The following is a 13,852-nucleotide window of genomic DNA, read 5'->3' as shown; positions in this document are numbered from 1 at the left end:
TAATGAAAGCAGCATGAAGGTCAAGGAGAATTGAGAAAGAGACCCATGGTTTAGCTCTGTGCAGATCATTGGTTACATTAGTGAGGGCAGTCTTCATGGAGTACAAATGGTTAAAGCCTCAGTTGTGCACAAGCCTTTTAACTATTTTAGAACAAGGGGAAATGAGAAATGTAACAATAGTTGGAAAGAAATAAGGTCAGGACATGAGCACATGAATGAAAGCTGAAGGGAAAGCGCCAGTGGGCAGCGACCAATTGAAGACGTGAGCTAGATATGGGCAAGTTTTGGAGTGAATTGGTAGAAGGGTGGCATGTTGAGGTACTGTAAGAGGAAGATGCATAAAGGCCTCCTCCTTAACAGGAGAAAACAAGCTATTTTAATTTGATGGCTAAAATTAATGCCTATTTATAAGGTCACTAAGGAGGGCTACTTAACTTATGTCTTCCACGAGAAGCAACCAATATGCATTCTAAGGTTAGAAAGAGAACACAAAATAGTGGCCTCTTTGTTTTCAGGCTGTTGGTGTAAAATACTAGAAATTGTGCCTAAATTACAAAGTGTATATGGCAGGCTTTGATGCTTGAATCTATGTGTGTGGCCATTGCAGGGTCGGACTGGGGTGCAGGGGATGCCCCCCCCGGTGGGCCCCACTACCTGAGGGCCCACCACCTCCTCTAGTGATCAGGTTCCAGACTGTGCATTATACTGCACAGGACTGTGGTGTATTCTCTACAGCGCATTCCTGTTATTAATGTGGTACATTATTATGCATACACTAGCAGTATTTACTTCATAATATGTTTATGATGGAGCTCAGCCCTGTATTCTCTAATATTTAGCCAAACCTCTGTAGTGGATGGCCACACCTTCTCTGGACACACCCCTACAAATGGGCCCCTACCACTACATCACCCTGGTGGGCCCTTCATGTCCCAGTCTGACACTGGGCCTCTGGAGAAAATGCAGGGTTTAGTTCAATACTAATTAATATCACACTGATCCAAATGTAATAGCCAGTTATTTGTGTGCAGCGCCAAGATTTCAGCTACAGTATGTGGTCTCCAAGCCAGATTTAGAACTCATGGGGCACTAGGCAAGATACTGGATTTGGGGTCCCTCCCTCAAACTATCTACAGTATAGCACTGTATTTTCATTACTGATTCATGCCTCACAGTATTTGTAATTTTCCTCCTTTTTGTATTCAACTTTTTAAATGCAAATAATGTATGTAGTACAAAACAATGTTCCGAGCTATCTGCATTAAACCTCACCTAGATGCTTTTGACCAATCCTTGGGAACAACAGATAGTAAAATGCCGCCCATCAGTGTGCCCAATATGCCGCCCGTCAATGTCACCATATACTTTTATGCCACTACTTCACCACGCCCCCCAAATCATATTCTCACCATGAAAAGGCTCAGCAGAAGCATCACAATCTGTAGGTCATGTAGTCTGTAGAGGCAGGCTTGGACTGGCCCATAGGGCTACAGGGGAAACCACCGGTGGGCCCCACTGCCTGGGGGCCCGCCTCCTGCTCTAAGGATCAGGTTCCAGACTATGTACCTGGGCCGGATCTATGGGGGGGGGGGGGGGGTGAAGAGGGTGACCGCCCCCCCCCCCCCACACTTTGGAGCAGAAGAGAGCTCTCCGGGGAGAGCCTGAGGCAGAACGATGTGCTGCAGCTTATACCACAGCAGCACAGAGGAGCCAGGAGAGCAAGGGTTACAGAGCATTTGCCCCTTGCTGGTGTGTGGGTACTAGGGTTAATAAATACAATTACCCCATAGCACAGTCACATGTACATAGAACAATCACAAAGCTCTATCTCCGTCTCACTCAAAAAGTTCAGTCAGAATTAAGAGAGGAGGAGTTAGGATTGCAGATGGGAGGAGTTGGGACTGTAGAGGGAGGAGTCAAGATTAAACAGTAAACCGCCTCCCCCCCCCCCCCCCTAAAGAAAAGTGTAGATCCGTCCCTGCTATGTACTTGAATTATACATTATACATATGTTACCTTATACTGGACTATGGAGTATTTTCCACAGTGCATTGCTGTTATGAATCTGTTATATTATCATGCCCAGACATTGCACTCTCTCTAATGGTTAGTCAAACAAATGAGGTGCAGACTGGCCACACCACTAACATGGGCCCCTACCACTGCATTCCCCCGGTGGGCCCTACATGCCACAGTCCAACACTGTGTAGAGGGGCTAGGCTTCTTATAATTTACAGGCTGGGACTGCAAGCCAAGGGTAGGACCCCAGGAGAAGAAGGGGTGGCCTCCACACTGCCTGCATGTACTGTAGCTGACACCTCAGAGTGCATCAGTGCAGTGTGGGGGGAAAGGGGGAGGTTAATGAGTACTGCAGCCAGCCGCTCCTACTCACTGATATGCAGAGCCGGCCCTAACCAATATGATGCCCTAGGCAAGATTTTGGCTGGTGCCCCCTAGCACCGCCGCTAGTTCTGCAAGAGATGCCTGGCATGAGTCAGCTGGCAGCTCTGCTAACGTCGGGCGCCTTTTGTTTATGAAAATGCATCTTATTTGCATTACTATGTGGCAAGGATGCACAAGCAGCTTCTGCTGATTAAAATGATATGCGGCATGCCTATATTCTGTGTGTGACTGCGGCTGTATCTGCATACGAAATGCTACATTACAGTGATTTCCAGGAATACACACACAATATAGGCATGCCGCATATCATTTTAATCAGCAGAAGCTGCTGGTGCCCCTAAGCATACCAAATGCCCTAGGCATTTGCCTAGTTTGCCTATGCCTAAGACCGGCTCTGCTGATATGCAGGCACTCCTTGCCCACCTCCTTTACCCAGGTTGCCTGTGTGGCTGCCGGCCAGTGTGTGTGCAGTACAGTGAGCCCGCACAGGCTGCCTTTCACTGCATTAATAATTGGTGCTGATGTGTGGCGTATTGTGCACCTCTTTCCTGGTGGTCTGCCTGATCCACCCCTGAAACTGCCTAACCTGCTTTCTCTGTATCTCTACTCTGATGGTCAGGGCCGGATTTCAAGGGGCCTGACCACAGGCCCCATGGTACCTGCCGAGCCATAGGCATGTGCCTATGTTGCCTAGTGGCAAATCTGGCCCTGTGTAGCCTTGAGATTTAAACCGGTGGTCCCCAGCTGAGGCTTATTAACTTGTTAAAGTCACCCTTCCTATGGTGAGCCAGCCATGTCTAGCGGAAGCTATTCACACCGTTTGCACCACATCCTGACTTTCTATTATAGTACTTTAAGGGTTGATTCAGACCTGATTGCTGCTGTGCATTTTCACACAGCGAGCAATAGACTGCGCATATGTTTGCACCTCAATGAACATGTGCGTTGGCCAACAATGGGCATCGCTCCTTAGCGACAGGATGGTGCAAAAATTTCATTTGCATGGGCATTCGCAAGGTGATTGACAGGAAGAGGCCGTTCGTCGGTGGTAACTGACCGTTTTCTCAGAGTGTCCGTAAAAATGCAGGCGTGCCCAAGCATTTTCAGGGAGGGGTCTGACGTTGGCTCCGGCCCGATCAGCCTGCTCTCATCGCACTGTAGGAGTAAGTCCTGGGCTGCGCAGAGCCGGCTCTCACTGGATTTTTGCACCTCGGCGTACACCTGTAATCGCACAATTGCACGGCAAAATTACACTCCCCCCTTGGGCGGCGACTATCTGCAAGCAGGACAGCAAAGTTAGCAGCCCAGCGATTAGGTCTGAATCACCCCCTAAGCCCAAACATGCAAGAAATGTTCAGCTTCTTTCTGCTGTTGTCTACCTGTCCTTTTAACCTAGGTTCTCACATACATACATTTGATACTTGACCACCATTTGAAAGCCTTAAGTCTAATATACTGAACTCCCTTTTATTATGCTATTTTTATGTAGAACCCATCCTTAGGCCTCTTGGCAATTCATATTCCAGACATGGAGATCAGTACTCTATAAAGAACATTGTTTTCTTGAGGTCTTAGTGCAGTGTTTCCTCCCAACTCAATCCCTTGTGGAACCTTAATGATGCATGATTTCCATAAATAACTGACACATTAGGAAAGATCCACAGGTATTACTTAACTTGTGATTCTCTGAGAACCTGAAAAAACTGTTTCCCTGAGCTTGAGGACTGGACTTGGGAAACTCTTGCGTAAGGATACCCAAAAGTGCATTTTGTGTGGTGTGTACCCCACCCCCTTCAAACCCCCCCCCCCCCACAAAACATAAATGCTGCTTCATTACAAATTTTTCTTTAGAATATATCCTTGCCACACTTAAGTGTATCCGCAGGGTTGCTTCTAGACAATTTGGCTCCCAGTGCAAGCAGCAAAAAAAAAAAAAAAAAAAAAAAAATGCGCCCCTCCCCATAGACATATAAAAAAAAAAAAAACCCTATTTCTCTGACGTCCTAAGTGGATGCTGGGGACTCCGTCAGGACCATGGGGAATAGCGGCTCCGCAGGAGACAGGGCACAAAAGTAAAAGCTTTAGGATCAGGTGATGTGCACTGGCTCCTCCCCCTATGACCCTCCTCCAAGCCTCAGTTAGGTTTTTGTGCCCGGCCGAGAAGGGTGCAATCTAGGTGGCTCTCCTAAAGAGCCGCTTAGAGTAAAAGTTTTGTTAGGTTTTTTATTTTCAGTGAGTCCTGCTGGCAACAGGCTCACTGCAACGAGGGACTTAGGGGAGAAGAAGTGAACTCACCTGCGTGCAGGATGGATTGGCTTCTTAGGCTACTGGACACTAGCTCCAGAGGGACGATCACAGGTACAGCCTGGATGGGTCACCGGAGCCGCGCCGCCGACCCCCTTGCAGATGCTGAAGAGAGAAGAGGTCCAGAAATCGGCGGCTGAAGACTTCCCAGTCTTCATGAGGTAGCGCACAGCACTGCAGCTGTGCGCCATTGCTCTCAGCACACTTCACACCAACGGTCACTGAGGGTGCAGGGCGCTTGGGGGGGCGCCCTGGGCAGCAATGAAAGTACCTATGCTGGCTAAAAATACATCACATATAGCCCCTGGGGCTATATGGATGTATTTAACCCCTGCCAGGTTGTCAGAAAAACGGGAGAAGAAGCCCGCCGAAAAGGGGGCGGGGCCTATTCTCCTCAGCACACAGCGCCATTTTCCTACACAGCTCCGCTGCTAGGAAGGCTCCCAGGCTCTCCCCTGCACTGCACTACAGAAACAGGGTTAAAACAGAGAGGGGGGGCACTTATTTGGCGATATTATTATATATTAAGATGCTATAAGGGAAAACACTTATATAAGGTTGTCCCTGTATAATATAGCGTTTTGGTGTGTGCTGGCAAACTCTCCCTCTGTCTCCCCAAAGGGCTAGTGGGGTCCTGTCCTCTATCAGAGCATTCCCTGTGTGTGTGCTGTGTGTCGGTACGTGTGTGTCGACATGTATGAGGACGATGTTGGTGAGGAGGCGGAGCAATTGCCTGTAATGGTGATGTCACTCTCTAGGGAGTCGACACCGGAATGGATGGCTTATTTAGGGAATTACGTGATAATGTCAACACGCTGCAAGGTCGGTTGACGACATGAGACGGCCGGCAAACCAATTAGTACCTGTCCAGGCGTCTCAAACACCGTCAGGGGCTTTAAAACGCCCATTTACCTCAGTCGGTCGACACAGACACGGACACTGACTCCAGTGTCGACGGTGAAGAAACAAACGTATTTTCCATTTGGGCCACACGTTACATGTTAAGGGCAATGAAGGAGGTGTTACATATTTCTGATACTACAAGTACCACAAAAGAGGGTATTATGTGGGGTGTGAAAAAACTACCTGTAGTTTTTCCTGAATCAGATAAATTAAATGAAGTGTGTGATGATGCGTGGGTTTCCCCCGATAGAAAATTATTGGCGTTATACCCTTTCCCGCCAGAAGTTAGGGCGCGTTGGGAAACACCCCTTAGGGTGGATAAGGCGCTCACACGCTTATCAAAACAAGTGGCGTTACCGTCTCCAGATACGGCCGCCCTCAAGGAGCCAGCTGATAGGAGGCTGGAAAATATCCTAAAAAGTATATACACACATACTGGTGTTATACTGCGACCAGCGGTCGCCTCAGCCTGGATGTGCAGCGCTGGGGTGGCTTGGTCGGATTCCCTGACTGAAAATATTGATACCCTTGACAGGGACAGTATTTTATTGACTATAGAGCATTTAAAGGATGCATTTCTATATATGCGAGATGCACAGAGGGATATTTGCACTCTGGCATCAAGAGTAAGTGCGATGTCCATATCTGCCAGAAGATGTTTATGGACACGACAGTGGTCAGGTGATGCAGATTCCAAACGGCACATGGAAGTATTGCCGTATAAAGGGGAGGAGTTATTTGGGGTCGGTCCATCGGACCTGGTGGCCACGGCAACAGCTGGAAAATCCACCTTTTTTACCCCAAGTCACATCTCAGCAGAAAAAGACACCGTCTTTTCAGCCTCAGTCCTTTCGTCCCCATAAGGGCAAGCAGGCAAAAGGCCAGTCATATCTGCCCAGGGATAGAGGAAAGGGAAGAAGACTGCAGCAGGCAGCCCATTCCCAGGAACAGAAGCCCTCCACCGCTTTTGCCAAGTCCTCAGCATGACGCTGGGGCCGTACAAGCGGACTCAGGTGCGGTGGGGGGTCGTCTCAAGAGTTTCAGCGCGCAGTGGGCTCACTCGCAAGTGGACCCCTGGATCCTACAAGTAGTATCCCAGGGGTACAGATTGGAAATTCGAGACGTCTCCCCCTCGCAGGTTCCTGAAGTCTGCTTTACCAACGTCTCCCTCCGACAGGGAGGCAGTATTGGAAACAATTCACAAGCTGTATTCCCAGCAGGTGAAAATCAAAGTACCCCTCCTACAACAAGGAAAGGGGTATTATTCCACACTATATTGTGGTACTGAAGCCAGACGGCTCGGTGAGACCTATTCTAAATCTGAAATAGTTGAACACTTACATACAAAGGTTCACATCAAGATGGAGTCACTCAGAGCAGTGATAGCGAACCAGGAAGAAGGGGACTATATGGTGTCCCTGGACATCAAGGATGCTTACCTCCATGTCCCAATTTGCCCTTCTCACCAAGGGTACCTCAGGTTCGTGGTACAAAACTGTCACTATCAGTTTCAGACGCTGCCGTTTGTATTGTCCACGGCACCCCGGGTCTTTACCAAGGTAATGGCCGAAACGATGATTCTTCTTCAAAGAAAAGGCGTCTTAATTATCCCTTACTTGGACGATCTCCTGATAAGGGCAAGGTCCAGAGAACAGTTGGAGGTCGGAGTAGCACTATCTCAAGTAGTTCTACGACAGCACGGGTGGATTCTAAATATTCCAAAATCGCAGCTGTCTCCGACGACACGTCTGCTGTTCCTAGGGATGATTCTGGACACAGTCCAGAAAAAGGTGTTTCTCCCGGAGGAGAAAGCCAGGGAGTTATCCGAGCTAGTCGGGAACCTCCTAAAACCAGGAAAAGTGTCAGTGCATCATTGCACAAGGGTCCTGGGAAAAATGGTGGCTTCTTACGAAGCGATTCCATTCGGCAGATTTCACGCAAGAACTTTTCAGTGGGATCTGCTGGAAAAATGGTCCGGATCGCATCTTCAGATGCATCAGCGGATAACCCTGTCTCCAAGGACAAGGGTGTCTCTTCTGTGGTGGCTGCAGAGTGCTCATCTACTAAAGGGCCACAGATTCGGCATTCAGGACTGGGTCCTGGTGACCACGGATGCCAGCCTGAAAGGCTGGGGAGCAGTCACACAAGGAAAAAATTTCCAGGGAGTGTGATCAAGTCTGGAAACTTCTCTCCACATAAATATACTGGAGCTAAGAGCAATTTACAATGCTCTAAGCTTAGCAAGACCTCTGCTTCAAGGTCAGCCGGTATTGATCCAGTGGGACAACATCACGGCAGTCGCCCACGTAAACACAGGGCGGCACAAGAAGCAGGAGGGCAATGGTAGAAACTGAAAGGATTCTTCGCTGGGCGGAAAATCATGTGATAGCACTGTCGGCAGTGTTCATTCCGGGAGTGGACAACTGGGAAGCAGACTTCCTCAGCACGACCTCCACCCGGGAGAGTGGGGACTTCATCGGGAAGTCTTCCACATGATTGTGAACCGTTGGGAAAGACCAAAGGTGGACATGATGGCGTCCCGCCTGAACAAAAAACTGGACAAGTATTGCGCCAGGTCAAGAGACCCTCAGGCAATAGCTGTGGACGTTCTGGTAACACCGTGGGTGTACCAGTCGGTGTATGTGTTCCCTCCTCTGCTTCTCATACCTAAGGTACTGAGAATTATAAGACGTAGAGGAGTAAGAACTATACTCGTGGCTCCGGATTGGCCAAGAAGGACTTGGTACCCGGAGCTTCAAGAGATGCTCACAGAGGACTCATGGCCTCTGCCGCTAAGAAGGGACTTGCTTCAGCAAGTACCCTGTCTGTTCCAAGACTTACCGTGGCTGCGTTTGACGGCATGGCGGTTGAACGCCGGATCCTAAGGGAAAAAGGCATTCCGGAAGAGGTCATTCCTACCCTGGTCAAAGCCAGGAAGGAGGTGACCGCACAACATTATCACCACATGTGGCGAAAATATGTTGCGTGGTGTGAGGCCAGGAAGGCCCCACGAAGAAATTTCAACTCGGTCGATTCCTGCATTTCCTGCAAACAGGAGTGTCTATGGGCCTCAAATTGGGGTCCATTAAGGTTCAAATTTCGGCCCTGTCGATTTTCTTCCAGAAAGAATTGGCTTCAGTTCCTGAAGTCCAGAAGTTTGTCAAGGGAGTACTGCATATACAACCCCCTTTTGTGCCTCCAGTGGCACTGTGGGATCTCAACGTAGTTCTGGGATTCCTCAAATCACATTGGTTTAAACCGCTCAAATCTGTGGATTTGAAATATCTCACATGGAAAGTGACCATGATGTTGGCCCTGGCCTCGGCCAGGCGAGTGTCAGAATTGGCGGCTTTGTCTCACAAAAGCCCATATCTGATTGTCCATTCGGACAGGGCAGAGCTGCGGACTCGTCCCCAGTTTCTCCCTAAGGTGGTGTCAGCGTTTCACCTGAACCAGCTTATTGTGGTACCTGCGGCTACTAGGGACTTGGAGGACTCCAAGTTGCTAGATGTTGTCAGGGCCCTGAAAATATAGGTTTCCAGGACGGCTGGAGTCAGGAAAACTGACTTGCTGTTATCCTGTATGCACCCAACAAACTGGGTGCTCTTGCTTCTAAGCAGACGATTGCTAGTTGGATGTGTAGTACAATTCAGCTTGCACATTCTGTGGCAGGCCTGCCACAGCCAAAATATGTAAATGCCCATTCCACAAGGAAGGTGGGCTCATCTTGGGCGGCTGCCCGAGGGGTCTCGGCTTTACAACTTTGCCGAGCTGCTACTTGGTCAGGGGCACACTCTGGCTGAGGAGGACCTGGAGTTCTCTCACTCGGTGCTGCAGAGTCATCCGCACTCTCCCGCCCGTTTGGGAGCTTTGGTATAATCCCCATGGTCCTGACGGAGTCCCCAGCATCCACTTAGGACGTCAGAGAAAATAAGAATTTACTTACCGATAATTCTATTTCTCGTAGTCCGTAGTGGATGCTGGGCGCCCATCCCAAGTGCGGATTGTCTGCAATACTTGTACATAATTATTGTTACAAAAATCGGGTTATTATTGTTGTGAGCCATCTTTTCAGAGGCTCCACTGTTATCATGCTGTTAACTGGGTTCAGATCACAGGTTGTACAGTGTGATTGGTGTGGCTGGTATGAGTCTTACCCGGGATTCAAAATCCTTCCTTATTGTGTACGCTCGTCCGGGCACAGTATCCTAACTGAGGCTTGGAGGAGGGTCATAGGGGGAGGAGCCAGTGCACACCACCTGATCCTAAAGCTTTTACTTTTGTGCCCTGTCTCCTGCGGAGCCGCTATTCCCCATGGTCCTGACGGAGTCCCCAGCATCCACTACGGACAACGAGAAATAGAATTATCGGTAAGTAAATTCTTATTTTTGCACACGCCGAAGGCGAGGGGACGTGGCCTCGCTAAAATGGGCGTCGCCTCGCGGGAAAAGACTACCTTACACCCCAGTTTTTGCACCAACAGACCTCTGCCACCACAGGAGAAAAATAAACATTCCACCATGTGAAGATACCGGGTTCCAAATCACTCAGGCACGGTGGTAGATGAAAAAACCAACAGTGGTTTTTTGAAAAAAATGGGTTATAAACAGCTCAGCACACCTCTGTAATCCAATTCCCACCACAAACTCCTGACCGAACATTACTACTTAGTATTGGAGCAGATAATCTCTCTTCTGCTCTCTGGGAAGCTCTACTTATACCCCCAGAAGCTTCATATTGCAGGGGGTGGGGGGGTGGGGGGGTGTTGGACTTCTTTGTCTTGGATCTTAAAGCATTGGAATACAATACATATTCTAATCACGGTGATTACATCAGCCAGAGAGCCACCCTGCCTGGTCAGCTCACTGTTGGACAACCTTATATGACTCGCTCTTTGAGTGTCCACTGTGGTGTAAGAAAACAATAGGAAACTAAGTCTTACATAAATACATTATCTAAATGGTAACAGATAAAATAACACAATTGCATATATTAACAATATTAAGATTGATTTAAACACAATGGGCTTAATTCAGAGTTGATCGCAGCAGCAAATTTGTTGGCAGTTGGGCAAAACCATGAGCACTGCAAGGGGGCAGATGTAACATATGCAGAGAGAGTTAAGGGGGGTACTCACGGGAGAGATGTGTGCTGAGCGATCTTAACACAGACCGCTCAGCACACATCTCTCACCCCGCTCAGCACAGCGCGATGTGCTGAGCGAGGGGGAAAGCCGATGGGGGGCCGCTCACTTCACACAACGGTGAAGTGAGCGACCCGCTAGATTGAGCCTGCATGCAGGCTCAATCTAGCATCGGCGATAGCCGCATCGCTATCGCTGGAGGGCATACACACGGCAGATCCGTGCTTAAAATCTAAGCAATCTAGCAAGATTGCTTAGATTTTAAGCACGGATCTCTCCGTGTGTACCCCCCTTTAGATTTGGGTGGGGTGTGTTCAAACTGAAATCTAAATTGCAGTGTAAAAATAAAGCAGCCAGTATTTACCCTGCACAGAAACAAAATAACCCACCCAAAGCTAACTCTCCCTGCAAATGTTATATCTGCCCCCCCCCCCCCCCCCCCCTGCAGTGCACATGGTTTTGCCCAACTGCTAACAAATTTGCTGGTGCGATCAACTCTGAATTACCCCCAATATTGGGTGAGCAGCAATGGACATGTTATGGAGAATAAACAAACAAATTGAATGTATACGAATATGGGTATAAAAAAGTACATATTTGACATGGGAAATGTGGCATAGCTATATTAATTGTCACAGACCTCATTTCCTCACACACCATATTAAGCCTCGCACAGTAATGCCCTTTGCACCATATTATGCCTCCTGCACCATATTATGCCACACACGGCAATGCCCATGATATTTATGCCCTACAGTAAAGCTTCTAATTACTTTTAAATACTTGTTGCCAGGGGTTTCATGCGCTGGGTGTCATGCTCGTTGCCAGTGGCTTCATGCGCTGGCTCTGTCATGCTTGTTGCCAAGGGTGTAGCAGTGCTGGCGCCTGCCCGCCAGCACTGCTATCCTGCTCCCCCTCCTTCCGCCATAGTACTGCACTTGGGGGGGAAGTTTAATACAATGAAGGGGTTCGTCGTGACGCAATCGCTTCAGTCTGCTAAGCTCCGCCCCCCAAGCGGAGTACTATGGGAGGGAGCAGGATAGGAGCCAGCCCGCTGCTAGAAGCGGCACAGTGTATACGATATAGTTATTTCTCATTTGTGATTTTCATTGAATGTCTTCCATAACTGAAACCAAATTATCCCTCATTGCAATTACAGTAGTTCTAGGAATATTATTCCACACGCTTCAAGCATTTGTCCATCCAGCTAAAAATAGATATGTAGACAGAACAGGCATATTTTTAATCAATACTAGTTTGCTGTTCCTGAGATTTCTGCAATAATTACTCCTTTTTTTTTTTTTTTTCTTTTCCCATAAACAGGCAGATCAATGTGGAGGACTCCAGGGTTTTCTAATCTTCCATAGTTTTGGCGGTGGCACAGGGTCTGGGTTTAGCTCCTTGTTGATGGAAAAAGTAGCGGCAGACTACCAGAAAAAATCAATTTTGGAGTTCTGCGTTTATCCTGCACCAAGAATGTCATGTGCAGTAGTAGAACCATATAATTCTATTCTAGCTGTTCATAGAACTATGGACCACTCCAATTGTTCATTCATGATGGATAATGAAGCTATTTATGATATATGCCAGCATAACTTGAATATTGAGCGTCCCTTTTATGTGCACTTAAACAGACTTGTAGGACAGATAGTGTCTTCTATCACTGCCTCTCTGAGGTTTGAAGGAGTACTAAATGTGGACCTTATTGAATTCCAGACTAATCTAGTACCTTATCCTAGAATACACTTTCCTGTAGTCACCTATGCACCAATTGTATCTGTAGAAAAAGCTTATCATGAGCAAATGTCTGTTTCGGACATTACTAGTGCCTGTTTTGAGCCCTGTAACCAAATGATGAAATGTGACCCTCGACGTGGTAAATACATGGCTTGCTGCTTGTTATATAGAGGTGATGTGGTGCCCAAAGATGTCAATGCTGCAATAGCTGTAATTAAAACCAGAAAGTCCATCCAATTTGTTGATTGGTGTCCTACCGGATTTAAGGTGGGTATTAACCACCAACCGCCCGCTGTGGTCCCAGATGGGGACTTAGCCAAAGTTCAACGTGCTGTCTGTATGCTGAGTAATACTACAGCTATAGCAGAATCCTGGGCCAGGCTGGACCATAAATTTGACTTAATGTATTCCAAGAGAGCATTTGTACACTGGTATGTGGGAGAGGGGATGGAGGAAGGGGAGTTCACTGAAGCAAGAGAATATATGGCAACCCTAGAAAAGGATTATGAAGAGGTGGCTGCAGTATCTTATGATATTGAAGAAGAGGAGTCCTTTTCGTAATATTTATAAAAGTGTTGTAAAGCTTAATTGGTGTTCTTGCCAGAAGCCCATCTAATGTTGTGATTTAAATATACTTTTGTGAAAAAATTTCAGTAATAAATTAAATGTACACTAAAAATCTGCTTCAAAAGTGTATTGTTGTTTGTAGTTACACAATATAAATTGACTTGTATGTCCTCAAAAAAACACTTTCAACTTGTTAAACTATTTTAATATGTATTAAATTAAAACCATTACATGTATAGCACTACCATACTTTACCATTGCTTACCAACTGGGCACAAACACAATAATAAAACAAGATCCGATAATAAGTAAGAGGCCCTACTTACAAGCTTACAATTTATACAAAATATAGTTCATTTTCACAAAACTAACACACAAACCTTTCCGTGTAAGTTGATTTTTATCCAAATAAATGCATCCACACATTTGTTTTTATCTAAGGTAAAAGATTGCTTTGAAGGCCAAAAAGATAAAGATTGGAAGGTGGGTAAAAATTAGCTGTGTATTTTAGTTTAGATTACATCTTATATGTTTTGTTTTTTTGTTTTTAGATTTGAGTACTATTTTAATTTACCAAGTATGAAGACAAGGGTTTTTTTTTTCTTATGCTTTTTCTGGGGGGGGGGGGGGTTATTTTATTAATAGCGAATTTGTAATTTGACAATTTTTGCAGATCTTATTTCTTTAAAGTTAAAAAAAAAAAAAATAAAAAAAAAAAATAAAAATATATATATATATATATATATATATATATATATATATATATATATATATATATAAGCAATGTCCGGCACT

At 46.7% G+C, this 13,852-nt stretch overlaps 1 protein-coding gene across 1 annotated transcript in view; it reads left to right on the top strand.

The window, feature by feature from the left end:
• LOC134932399 (tubulin alpha-8 chain-like) overlaps window positions 1-13,173 on the top strand; it is a 53,669-nt gene extending 40,496 nt beyond the window's left edge. The window contains exon 4 of the mRNA XM_063926770.1: window positions 12,081-13,173. Coding sequence (XP_063782840.1) covers window positions 12,081-13,051 — 971 coding nt within the window. The 3' untranslated portion in view covers window positions 13,052-13,173. The remainder of the gene's footprint in view (window positions 1-12,080) is intronic.
• Window positions 13,174-13,852: the final 679 nt, after the last annotated feature.

Source organism: Pseudophryne corroboree, chromosome 6 (genome assembly GCF_028390025.1).
Source record: "Pseudophryne corroboree isolate aPseCor3 chromosome 6, aPseCor3.hap2, whole genome shotgun sequence".
Taxonomy (NCBI): Eukaryota; Metazoa; Chordata; class Amphibia; order Anura; family Myobatrachidae; genus Pseudophryne; species Pseudophryne corroboree.
This window is presented reverse-complemented; position numbering and strand designations above follow the sequence as displayed.